We start from the raw sequence: 21,658 nt of genomic DNA, 5'->3' as shown, positions 1-21,658 counted from the left end.
TTTGTCAGCAGTGAATACTGTAGGCTAGATTGAAAGAAGTACAAGATAATGTGTTTGAGGGTTTGGGACAGTGAGGAATGAGGCAGCAAAAGGGCTATACTATATCTTCTTTGATTTCAAACTAGCCACTGGAAAACCTAATCACAGAAACCAAAACAGAATTTTGGCATGTTCAGCTTGCTGTTTACTCCACAAGACCTCCATGTTGGATACAAGGCATTAACAAAATCACACTCTCCACAGGAACTGGTCACACACCCCTCGCATCCATGGACATTCGCATCTGATATGTGCTATACTCTAAGAACCCTCATGGTTCATCTCTGATTACATGACACTTCTGCACTTCAATGCTACATCTCAATATGCTACAGCAAGGGCACTTTGTGTTCATGGATTGGACCAAGCTATTTGCTGGGCTGTTTGCTCAATATTAAAGTACTCACTCACTGTGAGCCTACCTGGATCGTGCCTTGCATTGCCGATTTGTGCATTGTCCCCTTAGCCAAAGATACCTGGAATAGCAGAAATAGAATGAGTGTGAGGTATCTGAGATAAAATGGTGGCACTTAATGCTGGTGTTGTGGAGAAGGACACTGCCCTTTTTCATATAGTGTGGGGCATTCCTCCAGATGGTGAGACTTGACTGACCCAGTTGTCAATTTGGACCAAGCTGGCATGGTCTGTTTTCCTGGGGGAAAAGGAAGACCTACTTGTATACTATCCTGTCCAGCAGGGGCTCCAGGAACATGTCCACAAAGCAGGGCATTGATTTACCTCAGAGGCAAATGTCAGTAACTGTGCAGGCCAACTCCGGACTGACAGTGGCTGTCCATGTGCACAATGGCCTTTTAAATAAAGCAGTGGCGATGGGGATATTTATCAGTTCTGGGATCTCCAGCAAGTGGTGAGAGGAGGTAGAAATCAAATGTGATACTCAGCGTAAGAGCTGACATGTGAATTAATGCAGTGAGATTGATAAATACAGCAAGAATATTCTTTGGCCCTGTGGAGAAATCACTCCACCAAACTAGCTGGCAACTCATACTTAGCCAAAAAACCATCAAGTTTTAGCCCAAATGTAACAAAGTGAAAGATTACTCACTTTGATAGAAAAAGTCAAAGGTAGAATATTTCTTAAATGGTGAAAGGTTATTTGAAGTGTGAATGTCCAAATTGGTCTGGGTGTCCTTTATCCATAAGTGAATGAAAGCTAAGGAGCAGATGTGTTTGACTTTGAGTTTTTTGAAGAAGTAACAAAGAGGATTGATGAAGGCAGAGCAATGGACATGATCTATGTGGATTTCAGTGAGGCGTCCATCAAGGTTCTGTGTGGTAGACTAGTTAGCAAGGTTAGATCACATGGAATACAGGGAAAACTAGCTCTTTGGATATAGAACTGGCTTGAAGGTAGAAGACACAGGATGGCGGTGGAGGGTTGCTTTTCAGACTGGAGACCTGTGACCAGTGGTGTGAAACAAGGATCAGTGCTGGATCCACTGCTTTTTGTCATTATAAACATAAGAGGCATGGTTAGTATGTTTGCAGATGACACCAAAAGTGGACAGCGAAGAAGTTTACTTCAGAGTTCAACCTTGATCATTATGGAAAGGCAAATCAAGGCAGGACTTATACACTTAATGGGGAGCGTTGTTGAACAGAGACACCTTGGAGTGCCAGTTCACAGTTCCTTGAAAGTTGAGTGACAGGTTGACAGGATAGCAAAGGAGGCGTTCGGCATGCTTGACTTTATTGGTCAGTGCATCGAGTGTAGGAGTTGGGAGGTCATGTTGCGGCTGTACAGGACATTGGTTAGGCTACTTTTGGAATACTGCATTCAGTTCTGGTCTCCCTGCTGTAGGAAGGATGTTGTGAAACTTGGAAGGGTGCAGAAAAGATTTACAAGGATGTTGCCAGGGTTGGAGGGTTTGAGTTATTGGGAAAAACTGAATAGCTAAGGTCTTTTCCCCGGGGTGGGAAAGTTTAGATCTAGAGGGTTTAGGTTTAAAGTGAGAGGGGAAATATTTAAAAGGGACCTAAGGGGTAACTTTTTTTTTTGCACAGAGGTGGCACCTGTATGCAATGGGCTGCCAGAGGAAGTGGCTGAGGGTGGTACAATAACAACATTTAAAAGGCCGCTAGATGGGTATATGAATAGAAAGAGTTTAGAAGGATATGGGCCGAATGCTGGCAAATGGGACTAGATTAATTTAAGATATCTGGTTGGCATGGATGAGTTGGAGCGAAGGGTCTGTTTCCATGCTGTACAGATGTATGACTCCATGACTCTAATTACCAGGGGTCGCCGCAATACAAATATCCAGCTTACGAACACAATCCCATATGGGTATAAATTTTAAATATCTGACATGCAAATCTGACATTCTGGGGGAGGCAAATGGCCTTGTGGTATTATTGCTGGACTGTTAATCCAGAGTCGCAGATAATATTCCGGGGCTTTGGGTTTGAATTCCCCCATGGCAGATGATGGAATCTGAATTCAATAAATATCTGGAATTAAGAATCTAATGAAGACCGTGAATCCATTGTCAATCATCAGAAAAACCCATCTGGTTTACTAATGTCCTTTAGGGAAGGAAGCTACCATCCTTACCTGATCTGGCCTGCATGTGACTCCAGACTCTCAGCAATGTGGTTGACTCTGAACTGCCCTCTGGGCAATTAGAGATGGGCAATAACTGCTGCCTAGTCAGCGATTCCCTCATCCTATTAATGAATTAAGAAAAAGAATTGTTTTCAGCACTAATAAACAACTGTTTTATGTTGTCCTGCATTGTTTTCTGACATTGTGTTCCGACTTGCAAACAAAAATCAACTTGCGATGTGGATTGCCAATACCCTATTATTCTCTTCAATATGCCTCAGTGAATAGACTGTGTATTTGCTCCTCAATTGCCTGCTAACTGTTTGGGGGCCTATAATACACTGCTAACAGGGTGATTGCCCCTATTTTGTTCCTAAGCTGTACCCATGAAGCTTGACTTGATGGCCCTTACAAGATATCGTCCCTCCATATTGCAGTAGCTGACTCCTTAATTAATAAATTAACACTACCTTCTCTTTTACACCCACCTCTGTCTCACCTGAAGTTCCTACCCCAGAATGTTGAATTGGCAGTGTCACCCCTCCCTCAACCATGACTTTGTGATGGTAACAACATCGCAATTCCACATGCAATCCACACCTTTAACTCATTTGCTTTACTCCTAGCATTAAAATTGAGGGTCTCCAGCCTGGACTTACTCCCATGAGACACAGTGTGGTCACATATTGTGATGTGATGTGAACAATGCCTACATACCTTTTCGAAGTTATATTGTGTTCCCTACCCCTGACAACTAGTTTAAACTCCTCCCAGGACATTAGTCCCATTCTGGTTTAGCTGTAGGCCATCCCACTTGTAGAGGTCCCATCATCCCCTGAAACACAGTCAAGTGATGGAGACCACTTACTCATTGGAAGGGAATTATCTAATTGGGATTGAGAAGAAAAGGGAACTTGAAGTACAGATATGCGATTCATCAATAAACAAACAAAATAAACCAAACAGAATATCTGGTAATTTATCATATTTTCATTCACAAGACATTCTTGTACAAATGTAGTCTGCCATATTAGAACAGTGGCTATCTTGTGATAGAATTTTGGATGTTTTCTGAGACAATGTGCTAAAATAATATTATTTTTCTTTCTAGTTTTGGATCATTTATGATTGGACACAACAGCGAACACATTCACCACTTTCACATGAACACACCAAAGTATTTCCTCCAGCATGATAAAGAAGGAAAAATTAAAATGTGATTTTACTAATAGCAATATTCTAATGTTATACATAGTACATCTTATTTTAAACATGTATGGACTATTACTGCATACAAGATGTGATGTGACTTTATTAAGGATGGTATTGCGTGGTGGATAGAACATTAGAAAGGTGACCAAAAAAGACATCTATCACCAATTCTACGACATATTTTACAAAGTTGTGCAAAATGTCAGAAAACTGGGATATCTTTAAGGTCTATATTATTGATTCTTGACTAGTTTCCTTTCTTAATAGGACTTTCTTGTGATCACAGCAACTTACAAACTATTAAATTCCATTTAACTTCCAATTGTCTCTATTTTTATAACCTTCAAGTTTGATACCAATGAGATACTCAACCAACAAAATTTTTTTTAAACACATCAGTTACTGGTTTTTGGAACTTTATTCACTTTACTAAGGCAAAAGTTTGGTCTAATCTGATATCCATATTTCATCTAAAACAGACACTGTAATGCAAGGTGATTGTTCAGTTGATTTTGAATGTTGGCAGTGGTTGAAATTATTCCTTAAATATAATGTTGTAATGATCAATTACATCAAGAATGCTGGCTGCTGATCTCACCTTTACTCATGGTGGAAGTGAATACGTAAGTACCTGAGTAAAACCAGGATTTAGGCTTGGCTACAGAAGTATCATTATTCGTGTCAAGTCCTTTTGTGGTACAGTTCATTGAGCATTGGACAAGCTGGAATCCTGCAGTTCAATAAGCATGAGAGCAACTCTGAAAGGAAAAGACAATGATATAACTTAATTGATGTTTTGTTATCCCCAAGTTTTATGTTTTCCCTATTCTTGTCTTACACAAGTCACCATTTGCTAACTGATGTAATGAACAGACAACATGTTTCCAGGCAGCTGACAATGATTCAATGACTAGTTTAAAAAATTTAGGTTAGGAATAGTTTGGTGAAGAATGTGATACAAGATGGATTCAGAAATATGGAAGCAATTAGTTCATTGTAATGATAGCTGTTTGCTAGCATAGAACTTCAGTGCTGCTGAAAAGAAGACATGTTGAAGCTTTACATCTTGCTTTCATCAGGGCAGTTTGCAAAAAAAATAAAAAGTAACAAAACATTAAACAGCATTTTCCCCTTTGGATATCACGCTTGTTGCAAATACCCAATCTGTCTGTATTTGCAAAATGCATGTCAGTGTCCAACATTTTCTGTGAAACTGCAATTGGACATTTGCTAAATAATCCCAAGTGTGCAAAGAATTACCCAGATAACCAATTTAGGACTGTTGGTTAGGTTCACAATGTAGTACATATATGTAATGGAAGCTACATATAAAAACACAGAATCCTGTTCTTGAAGGCCAAAAGACCAGAAGACCAGGTATACACTGCTTGTTTCAACTCAACAAAATAGGTGATTGCACTGAGAAATGAACCAGAAAATGGCTGTGTTAATCAATTAGAATCAACCTGCCTGGTTGAAAATGTAAAGAGAGTATGGCAGCTAATGATCAGTCATCATCATACAGAATAAATGTTGTTTTTCCTTTACTCTATATTTCCCGCAAATTATCCTGATGAGTGCAAGATGAAATACTTTTTTTTTCAGGTAAATTTAATAATGTTTTAAAAGGACTGATGACCCGTCTTGCAAATAACATGAAACAACAATCCTACATAACTCTGATGGATTTACCTAGATTTTTATAGATGATACATTGCTTATGTTTTTGGTTTCCTTACTTCATTGAAGAACACTGAATACTGTACTTAGGGTGCACTTTTGTATGCTCCTGAAGATTGTGTGTTGTCCTCCTAGGAATATTTTTGGAAAATCCAAATGTAAAAGGATAGTGCGATTGATCAGCAAAATGATGATAAAGGGGGGTAATGCCTCAATGAGTTAATACCCAAATATGATGAACTTAAAGTTCTTTTTAAATAGTAAAGGGCTGTTAAAATATGAGATTGACTAATGTAAATTATACAATTATTTCTTCATGTACAACAGCAAAACAGATTGTGGGATAAGATTTCTGCATGTTATATGTAACACATCATAAACTAGCTGTTTTCAAACAGGCATCCAATTCTGTTTTAACTAAAAGTAAAACATTTGAGAAGACAATTGAATGGAAATTTAACATTCATCAACAGGGATATTTTTGATAGATAGAAAAATGAGCTCTAAACAGCAGTTTTACTTACACAAATATTGTATTCAAAGAATACAGAGTTCATTTCTTCAAAATTCATTTTGGAAAGGTTACAACAAAATTTACGTCAGAATGATGCTAGGGAGAGAGAGTGCAGTTGTTTCAGAAAAGGAAGCAAGCAATAAGTTGAAGGTAAATAATGAAAAATTAGTTGCATTAATCAGTAATTAGTAGGAATTTAAAGCCAGAGCTAGCAATAGAATTAAGTGAGAGATCAGGTGTTTATCACTTAAATAAGCTATCAGAAAATGGAAAGAGCTGTTGTACAGTAGTATTCTCTACATAATTTATGTAGAAGACCTGGGTTCAACTCTCATTTGTTCTAGAGGTGTGTCAAAACACATCTGAACAGATTTATTGAAAAATTAAGAATTGGAAAATGGGGTCCATGAATCTAAGTGACCACTGAACCAAATTTAGTTATGATGTTTAAGAGGCTATTAGGTAAATGAAGGCAAATATTAGAAGACAATGGGGGGGGGAAGCAGAGAACTGGTTTAATTTTAGTGGTCTTATTGGAGTACTAACATCAGCTGAAATGTGATGCTGAATAGTCTTTTGTACAGAAATTTTTCAAATATGTCTTTTGATAAAGTTATTTGAAGTTTATTATATTGACATCAATGTTTCATTGAAATGCATACATGTGTTTTACTTTTCCAAAATACACATCATTAATCTCAGGAAATAAAAAGAATAGGCTATTGTTGTCACTGGAAACAAAGCAGCATTATTTGCACAAAGACTAATCAGATAAGAGAACATCTAGCCGGCTACTTATATACAAACAGGAGTTAGGCCAATCAGCCTTTTATGACTTCCACATTCAACGAGATAATGGCAGATCTTACCATTTAAGGAATGTTCTGTACTTAGTTTACTTACACCAATGTGGATAACCTCAAATTTTTCCAATATATATCCAGATATTCCATCTGCCATGTTCTTACCTAATCACCAAGTCTGTCCACGTCCTCCCAAAACACTTGATATCATTATCACAGCACAGCTTTGTAGTTATTTTAATCAACCTGGTTGGATATGATATGACATACCTTCAAGGCAGGTGGGATTAGAACCAGGATCTCTGGCCTGAAGGCAACACAGACCCCTCCACTTAGCTTTGTATCATCTGCAAATATGTCATTTTGGACCCCACATCCAAATTGCCTATATACTGCAAACAGCTGGGGCCCAAATTCTGACCCATTGATATCCTTTTAGAAACAGCCTACCAACACGAGAATAATCTGTTAATTTCCAGTCTCTGTTTCCTGCCTGTTAGCTCAATCTTAATCTATGCCAATACATAACCTCCTATCTCGTGTGCTTTGATTTTGCTGAAGCTCCTGCAGGGGACACTATAAAACCTGAAAATTTAAGTATGTTACATCCATTCATTCCCCATAATCAATTTTGTGACTAACAGCCCCTTGACCTCCAAGTTGCAAATCCGTAATGATTGTGCCCTACATTTTTGTCCATGCATCTATTGATCACGTTCTTTATGATTCTCTTCCCCTGCTGCTAGTGAGAGCTATTAAGTCTGTAGTCCCCTGTTTTCTTTCTCACTTCCTTATTTATTAGTGGTACGACGTAACGTAGCTTCCAATCTTTAGGAATCACTCCATAGAACTTAGAAGCTGATGACCAACGATGCACTGTCCCGATAGCGAAAACAACAAATCCTGGAGATGACAGCGGGTCAGACAGCATCCATGGAGAAAGAGCCAGCTAAACATTTCGAGTCCAGATGAATCTTCATCACAGCTGAAGCTCGAAACGTTAGCTTGCTTTCTTTCCGTGGATGTCGTCTGACCCGCTGTGATCTCCAGCATTTGTTTTTTTTCTGTAGATTCCAGTATCTGCAGTAATTTGTTTCCTACATTATCTTAATAGCCACGTCTTTAAACTGTGTGGGATTTAAACTATCAGGTCCTGGAGACCAACTTTCAGCCCCACTTTTTCTCCAGTAGAACTTTTTTATTAATACTAATTTCCTGGATTCGATCTCTAATGATTTGGCTCTCTGGTTCTGGGGAATAGCTTGCACCATCCTCGGTGAAAACAAACACAAACTCATCTATCATTTCTCTTATTCCTCGTTATGACTTCTCGTGACTGCCAGTAAAGGACCTACATTCGCCTTAGTCAAACCTAGCCATTATAAAGTCTGATTGACAGAGGTATAATTTCTTTGTCTTTCTTCCTTCCTTACAGTGGGCACAATTCCTAACTGGGAGCGAGAAATCTTTAACGGGAGTGAGAGTTTGCAAATCGATTAAACTCGTTCAAGCGTGGCGAGAATCAAGATAAGTCATGTAAGAAAGCGGGGTGATTACTGGCGAACGGAACTTGGCAGATTATCGCTGAGTCAGTGTAAATCTAAATGCAGACTTATTGAATAAAAATGTAACCATAGCCACGACCTCAACGGCACAATCCAGATCAAGTGGTTCACCTCTCCCCTCCCCCAATAACCAGTACAACAGGCCGCGGACCGGTACTCTGATTGGTCCAGGGTCCCTCTGTTGCTAGGATGGGGACTCATTCCTATTATTTACTGCAACGACGAGGTGGCGACTTCATTAGAAAACAGTATAAGTTAGCCGGGGGAGGGGGGGTGGGGGATAAATAACGCCAGGACACCATTCAACATCCCTCATCATAGGAGTATGTGTTTCAATTTGCTTTAAACGTGTACATCGCAACGAATGGGTGATAAATAACCTGTACCAACAGCTACCGTTCTCCCCGAGGCTGAAGGCGGAGCCAAGCCGAGCCGAACCGAACCACACCACCGGTCCCACCCATCTGTGGCGGCCCCTGTGATTGACATTCCAGTAGCCAGAGGAACGCTGCCCTGAGAGTTACGCGAGGTGGGCGGGCTGGGGAGCCAATCGCAGAGGGGCGCAGGCGGGACTTCCGTTGTTACTGGCTGGCTTCACCGGCACGAGCGGGAGCGGTTGTCCGGCGCGTTCTAAACCATCCTCGCCCTGAAAATGCACGCGGATGCAGTCAGTAAGTATCGAGGATCCGCCGCTCTAACTACTGCTGTCCCCCACGGTGCATACATATTACACATGGCTATGCCGTTTCCACTGTCAGCATTACAGGGTTCATTTGTTTTTGTCTACATTTAGTGCTGGGTATTCTCTTTCACCTGTCTCTTTAATGGAGATGATTCGTGTGTCACAGAAGAGAGGTGACGCAGTTTCTTTCCAGAGTCTCATATCAATGCCCTGACTAACCTGATTGTATTCTTTTTCTCCTTGTTGTCCGATTCATGGTTGAAAGTGGATATTAGCAGAATGATATGGTGGTGGCATTGGGCAAGGAAGGAGATGAGTATTCTCTTTCTCTACTCCCTTCCCCCCCAGTGCAGAAGCCTTGTCAACTCTGCTGAGAAGCTGTCTGGAGTTGTATTTATTTCAGGATGTTGGGGAGGGGACGAGAATGTGGGACGTGTACGTCAACGCGCAGGCGCAACGTTCGTGACGTTTTCTGGGAATTGTAGTTCTATGACGACACATTCTATGATGACACACCTAGTGGCGTCACAAGGGAACTGCAATCCCCAGACTGCTTTATGCGGTGTAACCTAGGGAAGCGTTTACCTGGGGGCTCAGCTCCTTCGCCACTCTGGCAGACTGGTCTCAATGCAGTACTCTCTATCTAGGTTTTTTTTTCCATCTTTGGCCATCCGCAGTGTCCGTTATTAAAATAAATATATTTTTCTTTGCATATTAGTTCTACTTTAAATGGAGTTTACTTTTTTTTGAACGGGCATTATTTTAATTACATTGTCCACCTCGGCAAATTCACCCAGTTCTGTGGCAATGCAAGATATGGTGATGATTCTGCATTCTGGTCAGTTGATTTCTACTGTAGTTAACAAAATTTCTCCAGTTTTGGTTAATTGTAGAAACCTTAGGATGAGTATCATGTCTGTTGGACCCATTCTGATTGAAAATGCTTATAATTGCACAAACTGCTTGGAGTTGATCTAGATGGCTTAACCAGCTTTCACAACTAGGAGCTAATTCTGTTTTGCTACTTGTTAGAGTGCAATTGCATGTTTACCTGTACTAAGAATAGAAGGCAACTTTTTTTTGTTAAAACTGAAGGTATGACACCTGTGAATAAAGTCATGACATGATTTTGATTTATTGTCATGTCATGTCTATTTTCTTACAAAATATGGTAAAAATTGTTGTACAGTGTTGCCACTCTCCTGCGTCATCTTAAAACACAAATAAACCAAAATTAAAGAATTTAAAGGCAGAAAAATGAAGAAATAAAGAAAGTGTTCAACTTTACAGTCCTTGTTGAGTGCTCTGCCATGGGCCCGGTAGCTAGGCACAAATCCCCTTTGCTGCACAGTCACAGCTGGAATGAAAGTTGTCACTCTTTGGTGCCATCTTGCCTCCACTGGTGCCCTTGCTACTGAGTCTTTGATGGACCTTGCCAATGCAGGCATTACTGGTGCTGCAAGGTACCGCACCAGCCCAAACTTGACTGCGCCCCACATGTCTGCTTCAGGCCCACCTTGGTAATACAGCCGCTGCAGGTGCCACTAGGTTTCGTACTGGGCCCAAACTTGCTGCTGTCTCCGTGACTCTACGGAGCTTTGATTGGAATATTATTAACATCGCTGACTTCTCTTCAGTGGCCCAGTGTCATAGAACCCTCTGAATGAAGATGTATTAACTTCTGTCCTGATTTCTGGTTGTGGAAGTTTATTGTTTGTTGTACTAGACAAGTATTGTCTTTTGCATGTATTCAGTTTCAATCCCGATTTTGAAAGTTGAAATTTGGTCTGTTAAGTTGAGGATATAAACCAAAGTTGCATTTTGTTGTGCAATAGTTTTTATTTAAACTCGTGGAACAGGATGAAAAGAGGCCAACACTTAACAGTGTTCAATATAAGTTGTATTTGCACACTTCTGTTACATCCAAATGTAAGTGGATGCTTTTATATTTCAGTATAAGCAAAGTTTAGAACTAGAGTATAAAATGTACTGAAGCAATCACAGCTGGATTCTCAGGCTGTTGGAGTTCAAGAAGTTCTTACATCTAAGTGTGAAAATCTAACACTTGAGATAGAGGGATGTTCTGGTATATGCAGTACTGAATGTGAAAGAACTGGGAAGTACAGGATAGTTAGAGCTGAGAGTTTAGATAAGTGACCTCACAGCAAGTGGTACTAAGGTACTGTTCATCAATTACTTGCATTTTAATCGTACTTTTAATCTGCAAATAGTGATATAAGAATGGAAATTTAAATGTCAATACGCAGAACTTCAAATGATTTGTAAGAGGAAAATTCACTAGTTTTGATGTAAATTAGTGCTTAATAATTTGGTTTTAAATATCTCATCTATATAATAAACCATGGCATATTTGACTTGCTCTTAAAAATGACCAGTGTTTAAAAGTTTCCTTTTGAGGACAATGGTAATATAATGATATTGTTCATCATTTTTTAAAATTCTGGGTAAAATACTCCTGAATTAAATCATTTATTGTTTTACAGTTCATTTTTGAGATAATGATGAAATCAGTGAAATATAATGCAATAAACCGATTAAGAGATCTTAATGATTTCCTGAACTTGAGTAAAGCTTGAGCAGTGGTTAACTGAAGACTGAAAGCAGCCAAATTCACTGAAAGGTATTTGTTTTTGCACAGCAGTGAAGTTTGTGATTTATCATCCATATTGTTTGTCACTGCTTCCTCAGCAAGGTAACCACTTTTAAATAATGAAACTGTAGAAAAGTGCACCACTCTTTGTGGATTATTTGAACCTCTCTACAATCTATATTAACTACACTAGTATAGTAAATGGTCCTTTAGTTTGCAAAATTGTTTTTGAAGGTTTTGTACCTTCTCTGTCAAAACTGTTCCAATGGTCATATCAATACTGAATATAATAAAATGATATGTAGGGTTTTTGAAATTTGGTAGGTTGTTTCCTAGTTAATATTTGCTTTTCATATCTTTCTAGAAAACAAAATCCATTGGTGTTTTGTTATGGAAGCTGGTATTAATTATAATTGTGCATTAAGTTGAAAGTCTGACAAAATCCAGAGATTATTTTGTTTCTGTAGATTAATTGTTAGGATTGATTGCTGTAACAACTTTATTGTTGTATCATGCGACTACTGAGATGGTGGAAGGTAAACTAGAAGGATCTTGGCCTTTTTTACATGTACCAGTTCCTATGACCAACAATATGGCTGTTCCACTGAAACTCTGATTTCAGAGCACATTTTGCTGAAAATAACAGTCACTGTTTGGGTCATCCCAAAAGGTTTTGACGTAGTCTGATACTGTAAAGGTTTAGCCTGTTATATAGTTTTCTTGTTCTCCCTTCGGCAAGTTCTATGTTTGATGTCTTGCCCTATTACTTTTGGCCAAAAGGTTTTTTGTCTTTTTTTCCTTTATTCCTGCTTGATATGAAACCTACCCTGTTCTCGATTTCATTTTGTTGTGCATTGATGAACTTATTTCTTATTTCACATACTAAGTCCTCTTCTAGTTCTTTTAGTGTCTTGAGTATCACTGTATCTTAATTGGAATCTAAAATTTTTGCAATTGTTTAAAGATTCAAGACATGAAGTCTAACCACACACTGTAATTTGTTGATGGAGCTTTAGACTTTATTTAACTTTCATCTCATTGAGCCCATGAATTTTCCATTACCAACATTGTGTCTAAAGGATTTGAATTTTTATTTTTTGTGCCAGTGTTTTTGTTTAGCACGATAGTGTTAAAATCCAAGGTTTGAATGCCAGTAGGGGTATTAGTACTCTGAATAGAATAAGAGAATTGTTTTTCTTGTAAGAGAACTCTTTTGGTTTCCACCCTCTGAGTGTTTGATTTGCTATTCCTCCTGTCTTTGCTTATCAAGACTTTTTGAATTTCCTTTTCTTTCACATACTTTCTTAAACGATGGAATTTCAATTTGAGTTTTCTCTGTATTTCTGTCTTTGTCAATCTATTTTTAAAATGTGAGGAAAATTCTAATTTAGCTCATTTTTATTTTCAAATTTGGCCATTCTTAGTGAGACCTTGGACTTGTGCCTGGTTTCGCAACATGAAATTTTTTTTTGTGCTGAATTCATAATCTTCACCAAAAATAGTGATATGGGATGGAGCTGAAACTTCCCTAAATTGTCATTTTAAACTGGGTGTAAACAATTTTAAGGATGAGCAATTGTAGGATGAAGTTCATGAGGCATGGATGGAAATGGCCTTGGAAGTATTTAGTATGCAATGAAGTCAGCTTTAAAAAAGAATTAAAATAATAGCACCTTTTTTCCTGATGAAGGGTCTGGGCCCGAAACGTCAGCCTTTCTGCTCCTATGATGCTGCTTGGCCTGCTGTGTTCATCCAGCCCTGCACTTTGTTGTCTCGGATTCTCCAGCATCTGCAGTTCCTACTATCTCTAAAATAATAGCACCAACAGGTTGTGAACTTGTATTATATTGAAGCGAATTTATGAAATTGACGTGCTGACTTCTAAGATAAAGCTTAAGTATAGGTGGGATGAGGACCATTTCTTTTCATAATTGTAACTCCTGACACTAAAAGAAAGAAATCAGGAACAGTTGAGCACGTACAAGCCCACACAACGGCGACTGGTGCATGTACACCTGTTTCAGTCAGTGACAGGAGCATTGAAGTATTTTTAAGTATTCTAATACTAAATATCATAGAATTATATAAATGCCTCATTTAAGAGTCATCACTCTGTGTAGGAAGCTCCTACACAGCCCAGCTATCTCCGTTGTATTTAATGGGACCTGTAATCCAGGGTTGCAGTCTCGTGCTCCAGATTGACTGATCGAGTGAACAAAAACTTGGTTTCAAACAAATAATGTTGAAGCAGAGCATTAAAAACAGTTTCTAGAATTGGCAATAATCTTGTTCAAAATGGTTTGTCTGAGTTGTTGCACTTTTTTTCCATTAACTAGTTTTGTGGTGAAGGAGGCAGTTATAAAACTTGCTTCCACTAGTCCAGTTTAGTAGGAAATCCAAGACCAGCAAGACTTTTCCAGTCCCAATCCATCGCAGTCTGTTTTGTTCCAGTCCACGTGGTGTCCTTCACTTAAATGTACTCCTTAAATGCACTTCACTAGGTCTTCTTCAGCTACTGCCTTCTTTTTCTACCTGATAGTATATGTTCTGCCACTCTAGCATATGTCTGGAAGGCAGAATATGTTATAAGACAGCAACTTGCAAATTAAAATATTTAACTCCATGATAGAAAACAGGATTGTACATAAGCTGTTCTTACTTTATACTGACCTAGATAAACTGACACTGCATCTGTGTGCTAAGTGCTCCCCTGGTTTGTGGCAGAAGTAAAATGTGCCTTGTCTAGATGTCTTAAAAAATAGTCTGAAACCTAGGGTGACACTTCTGTTTAGTACTGAGGGAATGTTGCATTGACAGAGATGCTTTCTTTCATATGAGAAGTTTCTAACCAAGGCCTAATTTGCAATCTGGTTGACGTACAATATTTCATAGCACTATTTTGAAGTAGAGTGGGGAAATTCACCCTAATGTCTTTACCAACATTAGTTTTTCAACTTGCAGCATGGGGGCCGAGGAAAAAAGAACATCGACTGATTTTTATTGGATCGTCTTGTAAAAATTGGCTAGAGTTTTTATATTAAAATAGTAGCTATAGACATAAGACCACTTTTTCAGTTTTTTTTCAAAGAAGTTAAGCATTCACACGAAAACTTGCTCGCGAATTATCTTCTTAATGGAGTCAAACCATTCTAACTGGTTTTCTTATCAGTTGAAATTTATTAGGCAATGAGAAAGATCTGTATAATTTGTGCAATACATTCTTAATCTAATTCATTTGACAATCATTTGGACTATTATTCTATACTTGATTCAAAATAGCTTTCATATTTAAATTGCTTTACTGAAGCTAGTTAGATTGATTCTTCATTGAGTGTTGGTTTTGAATTAATAGGATTAGTAATAGGTTACAAATAAACAGATTTAAGTATTCAATCCTACAATATTTGTTAATGGCCAGAGTGCATTTAAGTGCAGCAACCTTTTAAATTAATTGGCACCTATGGGACCAGAAGTGTGCCGTTGATCAAAAGGTCCACGTAATCATTGTGAAAACACAAACTAAATAAGTGTAATGCAGGAGATATACACATCATTGTTATACTTGCATAAATCACTTAAATAATAATGCAGCTTTGCCTTAAACAAAACTTATTGTCAGAGAGCCTTCTCACTCGCAATCTCAACTGACTACTTGGATATTGCAGCGATCGTGATAATACAGTAAACCTTTGATATTTCGGGTATATAGCTTTAGCCTGTTTGTAGAGAGTGCTGGTTCATAAGGTGCCCGATTATAACATAGTTTGCTGTAGTATGTTTTACCTTTTATTAAAACCAAAGAATTAGAGGAAATTTTGCGTGGTTATCTTCTAATATTTTATTTATCTCTTATCTTCCAATGTTAACTCTCAACTTTTTCCCTTTCTCCTAGATTTTCCACTAACTTCTCACCTGTCTACACTGGCCAATATTCACAAGATTTACCACACCTTAAACAAACTGGTAACTTTAATTTTCTTAATACTCAGCAGTGCAGAGTAATTTGCTACAAACTATTTCTTCACTGGCTGGATAAGCACAAACTTCAAAAGGAATGGCTTAAATACAAAATGACAGCATCAAAGTTATCATATAATTTTCTGTGTCCTTGAAAGCTAATTTAACCTCTTGGGTTTTAGTCTACTGGTTTAAATATCAACAAATGATTTGGTTTGGAGTTCTTGGAAAGGTAGATAACTTTTGCAGTGAATAGTAAACTCAGGTAATAAACACAAGTGGGAAACAGATGCTCAAATAAAGCAGAACTTGGATAGACTGGCAAACCTGGCTGATAAGTAACCTGGCAGATGATTTTTAATGTGGAAAAGTGTTACAGTTGTGAAAGTGTAATAAATAGGAACTATGTAAGCTATTGGTATTATTCTACAGTCTGTGATAAGCAAGAGCTATCTTGGGACGTGGTGGACATATTACTGAAGGCATCAAGACAGTGAAGAGAGCAAAGAGGATCTTAGACTTTGTAGCCAGATAATTGAGCATTGGAATTCACTCCCCATTGACATTTTGGGTCTATTTACAGCATATGGACTGCAGCGGTTCAAGAAAGCAACACCGCCATTTTCTCAAGGGCACCTAGGGATGGGCAATAAATACTGGCCGAGACAGTAATGCCCATGACCCATGAATGAATTAAAAAAGAACAACTAGAATTGCTCCCCAAGACTCTTTGTACCAAATGCTTGTTTGAACCCGATTGGACTACTATGTGTTCCTCTCCCTTGATCCAGCTGAATTTTAGTGTTGGGAAACATGGTCTTTGGGGCTGGTGGAGAGGGCTAGGAAGCAAAGCTGACAGTAGGAGAGTGGGTGGCTGTAAATGAATGTGGAGCCTCTAAGTTAAGGTCACAAAAATTCGGGAACTTGACTTGTCCCTTTTATAGATGGTGCAGTACTAATCAGGGAGAATGTCACATCTGCACTCAGAACACGTACAGGAGGACTCATCTGCTGAGGCAATGAGTACAGCTCAAAAATAAGATGGGTGCAATCACTGAGATAGGGTTATTCTATAGGCGCCCCCCCAAAAAAAAATCGATCGAGACGTTGAGGAACAAATATGTAGGCAGATTATGGAAAGAGGCAATAACAACAGAGTTGTCATTGTGGGTCACTTTAACTTCCCCGGTATTGACTGGGACTCCCTTAGAGCAAGAGGCTTGGACAGGGTGGCGTTTAAGTGCATCCAAGAGGGTTCCTTGAAACAGTATGTGGATGGTCCAACTGGAGGAAAGGCCATATTAGACCATGTACTGGCTAATGAGCCTGGCCAAATGATTGACCTTTCAATGGGAGAGCATTTTGGAAACAGTGATCACAATTCCTTAAATTTCAAGATAGCTATGAATAAGGATAGGTTAGGACTTTGCAGGAAGGTACTAAATTGGGGGAAGGGCAAATTATGTCAGTATTAGGCAGGAGCTAGGGAGTGTTAATTGGGAGGAGCTGTTATTGGGCAAGTCCACACTTGATATGTGGGAATTGTTAAAGACCAGCTGATGAGAATTCAGTACAGGCATGTTCCTGTGATGAGGAAGGACCAGGATGGCAAGATAAGAGACCTTCGGATAATGAGGGAGGTGGTGAATTTAGTCAAAAGGGGAAAAAGAAACATATGTAAGGTTTAGGAAGCTAAAATCGGACAGGGCCTGTGAGGAATACTAAGAGGGCAGAAAAGAACTCGAGCAGGGAATTAGAACAAGGGGCTATGCAATGACCGTGGCAAGTAGGGTTAAAGAGAATCCCAAGGCATTCTATGCGTACATTTAAAAACAAGAGGATAACTAGGGAGAAGTTATCAAGGATAAAGGAGGGAATTTGTGCTACAAGACAGAGGGTGTGGGCGAGATCCTAAAATGAGTACTTTGCATCAGTATTCACCCGGTAGAAGGGTATGGAGGATGGTGAGATTTGTGTGGAGCACTCTAATGTGCTGGGGTGTTTTGAGATCAAGAAAGAAGTGGTCTTGCGTCTCTTGAAGAAAATTAAGGTGGATAAATCCCCAGGGCCTAATGGTATTTACCCCAGGTAATTGAGAGAGACAAAAGAGGTGATTGCTGGGGCTTTGACCAAGATCTTTGTATCATCATCAGCCACTGGAGAGGTCCCGGAGGACTGGTGCGTAGCTAATCTTGTTCCTTTATTCAAGAAAGGAAATAGGGATAATCCAGGAAACGATAGATCCGTGATCTCACATCAGTAGTTGGGAAGCTGTTGGAGAAAATTCTTCGGGATAGGATTTACATGCCTTTGGAAAAGCATGGCCCAATTAGGGACAGTCAGCATGGCTTTGTGTAGGCCAGGCCATGTCTTACTAACTTGATTGAATTTTCTGAGGAGGTGACAAAGGTGATCGATGTGGGTAGAGCGGTGCGTGTTGTCTACATGGATTTTAGTAAAGCTTTTGAAAAGGTCCCTCATGATAGGCTCACCAGAAGATTAACATGTGTGGGGTCCATGGTGACTTTGCGTGGATTCAGAATTGGCTTGCCCTTAGACCGAGAGTAGAGGTCGAAGGGTGTTTTTCAGGCTGGAGGTCTGTGAATAGTTCCGCAGGGATCCGCTGGTACCTCTGCTGTTTGATATATTGACTTGGATGAAAATGTAGTTGGTTGTGTTAGTAAGTTTGCAGACAATGCAAACATCAGTGGAGTTGTGGATAGTGTAGGAGGTTGTCAGAGGATACATTGAGATATAGATCAGTTGTAGATATGGGCAGAGAAATGGCAGACTGAGTTTAATCTAGGCAAGTGTGAGGTGCTGCACTTTGGGAGATCAACTGTTAAGGAAAAGTATACAGTTAATGGCAGGACCCTGAACAACATTGATGTATAGAGGGGTCTTGGAGTTCAAGTCTATAGCTTCCTGAAAGTGGCTACACAAGTATGTAGGGTGGTTTAGAAGGCGTATGGCATGCTTGCCTTTATTGGTTGGAGAACTGAGTACAAGAGTCAGGATGTCATGTTGCAGTTTTATAAGACTTTGGTTAAGCCACACTGAGTGTTATGTTCAATTCTGTTCACCATGTTACAGGAAGGATGTGGAGACTTTGGAGAGGGTGCGGGGGTTTATTAGGATGCTGCCTGGTTAAGAGGGTATGAGCTGTAAGAAGATGCTAGAAAAACTCAGGTTGTTTTCTGTGGAGTGGTGGTTGCTGAGGGGAGACTTGATAGAAGTCTTATAAAATTGAGATGCATGGATGGGGTTGACGGTCAGAATCTTTTTCCCGTTACTTTGATAATGATTTGAGATTAAAATAGGTTAGGAACTGATCAGATCAGATTTCCCCTGCTTTTTATGGGTGCTGCTTATACCTCCTTCAATAATTTTCCACATTTTTGGGTAAATGCTAGTGGTAAGGCCAGTTCTGGAGTCCCCGGTACTATAGCCTGGATACTATGAGGGTTTTTGGGCTTTGTGGTATCCAGTGATTCAAATTGGTTAAAAGCTGATATCTATGATGGGAACTTTGGGAAGTGATGGATTTCCCCTCTTTAGTTCTGGCTGAAATTGGTTGCACATATTTTCAGCTCTTTTTGCAGTGATTTGCTATAGCCGAGTGGCGGCTTAAACCATCTGAGGGCAATAAAGAGGACCACATGGCTGTTCGTTAGGAATCACATCTCAGTCAGACCAGTAAAGATGACAAATTTCTGCCCAGAAGGACATTAATGAGCCACATGGCACTTTGATTTTATGTTATATTTTATTGATTTGAGATTTCACTTGAACAGATCGTGAACTTACTAAAACAGAGTTTGTGGTTGAGGTAGCGATGTAAAATAATTTTTAGTCAACATGGTGGGACGTCTCTGGAGCAAGTGGGACTTGAAGCCAGAAGTTGTGACCCAGACGTGCATTACCACTATACTACAAGGCCTGAGTTAGAGCTTTACTACTGCCATGTTTCACTCTGTTAGCCTAAGTAAAGATTGGTTCCAATGCCACTATATAGGGAAAAAAAGTACAGCACAGGAACAAGTTCTTCAGCCCACCAAGACTGTGCTGCCTCTATGCTGTTGTATTCCTGTATTTCCTACCTATTCATATATTCATTAAGATGTCTCTCAAATATTGCTATTGTATCTGTGTTTTTTTTTTCTCCTCCTCCTCCACCTTGGCTAAACCCGAAACACTACACGTGTAGTGTCTCCCACCCATCCTCCTCCTCTAACCAAAAAACAGACTCTGTGGAGGGTCAGTAAGGTAAGGCCTTTTTTTTATTCTTCTGGAAATCTAGAGTAGAGGGAATGGAAGCTAGGGCAGTTGCATGCTCCTCTTGCAGGATGTGGGAGGTCAGGGTCACTGTTGGTGTCCCCTCTGACTTCACCTGCAAGAAGTGCACCCAACTCCAGCTCCTCTCAAATCGCGTTAGGGAGCTGGAGCTGGATGAACTCCGGATCATTCAAGAGGCTGAGGGGGTGATAGAGAGGAGTTATAAGGAGGTGGTCACACCCAAGATACAGGAAGAAGGTAATTGGGTGACTGTCAGGAGGGGGAAAGGGAATTGGCAGACAGTGCAGGGATCCCCTGTGGCCATTCCCCTCAATAATAAGTATACTGTTTTGGATACTGTTGGCGGGGGGGAACCTACCAGGGGAAGGCTATAGCGGACAGGTCTTTGTTACTAAGCCTGGCCCTGTGGCACAGAAGGGAAGGGGGGAGAATAGGAGAGCAATTGTAGTGGGGGATTCAACAGTAAGAGGCACAGACAGGCGGTTCTGTGGACACGAATGAGACGAACGGATGGTGTGTTGCCTCCTGGGTGCCAGGGTCCATGTCATCTCGGATCATGTCTTCAAGATCCTTAAGGGGGAGGGTGAGCAACCAGTAGTCATGGTACACATCGGTATCAATGACATAGGTGGAAAAAGGACTGAGAATGTGAAAAACGAGTACGGGGATTTAGGTTGGAAGCTGAAGTCCAGGACAAACGGGGTAGTTATCTCTGGATTACTACCAGTGCCATCTGATAACGAGGTGAGAAATAGGGAGAGAGTGCAGCTAAACACGTGGCTACAGGGCTGGTGTAGGAGGGAGGGCTTCCATTATGTCGATAATTGGAGCATATTTTGGGGAAGGTGGGACCTGTACACTAAGGACAGGCTGCACCTGAACCAGAAGGGCTCATATATCCTGGGAGGGAGGTTTGCTCGAACTATAGGGGATGGTTTGAACTAGATTGGCAGGCGTTGGGGAACCGGATTTGTAATTCAGAGGATGACGTATTCGGCCTTCCAACAGACACAACAGGGAGTGAGGTTGTTAATAAAGAAATGCGGTCGATGGAGCATAATTGTGGACACAGGAATGGTTTGAAGTGTGTATACTTCAATGCTAGAAGTATCAGAAATAAGGTGGATAAACTTAGAGCATGGGTCAGTACTTGGAACTACGATGTTGTGGCCATTACAGAAACTTAGGTAACTAAGGGACAGGAGTGGTTGTTGCAAGTTCCAAGATTTAGATGCTTTAAAAGAAATAAGGAAGGTGGTAAAAGAGGCGGGGGAGTGGCATGGCTGGTCAGGACTAGTATAGCAGCTACTGAAAGGCAGTTTGAGAATGATATATCTACAGAGTCAGTTTGGGTTGAGGGCAGGAACACGGAAGGAGCAGTCACTTTGTTGGGAGTTTTTTATCGACCCCCTAATAGTTGCAGAGAAGTAGAGGAGCAGATTGAGAGGCAGATACTGGAAAGGTGCAGAAGTCGCAGGGTTGGAGTCATGGGTGACTTCAACATTCCAAATAACTTTGGAAACTTTTTAGTTGTAATAGTTTAGATGGAGCAGATTTTGTCCAGTGCATTCAGGAAGGATTCCTGACACAGTATGTAGATAGACCAACATGAAGAGAGGCCACTTTGGATTTGGTGCTTGGCAATGAACCGGGCCAAGTGTTAGACCTGTTGGTAGGAGAACATTTTGGCGGTGGCGGTAGTGGTAGCGGTCATAACTCTGTTACTTTTACAA

General features: G+C 40.0%; 1 protein-coding gene and 1 long non-coding RNA gene across 2 annotated transcripts in view; both read left to right on the top strand.

Moving 5' to 3' along the window:
• The window catches only part of LOC109914674 (PGAP2-interacting protein), a 115,318-nt gene extending 111,223 nt beyond the window's left edge, over positions 1 to 4,095 (top strand). Inside the window, exon 14 of the mRNA XM_048599521.1 lies at positions 3,717 to 4,095. Within this exon, the coding sequence (XP_048455478.1) occupies positions 3,717 to 3,825 (109 nt within the window). The 3' untranslated portion in view covers positions 3,826 to 4,095. The remainder of the gene's footprint in view (positions 1 to 3,716) is intronic.
• Positions 4,096 to 8,681: 4,586 nt separating this feature from the next.
• Positions 8,682 to 19,872, top strand: LOC125484523. Its single transcript, XR_007263346.1, has 3 exons — positions 8,682 to 9,050; positions 15,565 to 15,635; positions 19,837 to 19,872. It is a non-coding gene; the product is annotated as an uncharacterized LOC125484523 (long non-coding RNA).
• The last annotated feature ends 1,786 nt before the right edge of the window (positions 19,873 to 21,658 follow it).

Source organism: Rhincodon typus, chromosome 1, assembly GCF_021869965.1.
Source record: "Rhincodon typus isolate 14 chromosome 1, sRhiTyp1.1, whole genome shotgun sequence".
NCBI classification, from domain to species: Eukaryota; Metazoa; Chordata; class Chondrichthyes; order Orectolobiformes; family Rhincodontidae; genus Rhincodon; species Rhincodon typus.
This window is presented reverse-complemented; position numbering and strand designations above follow the sequence as displayed.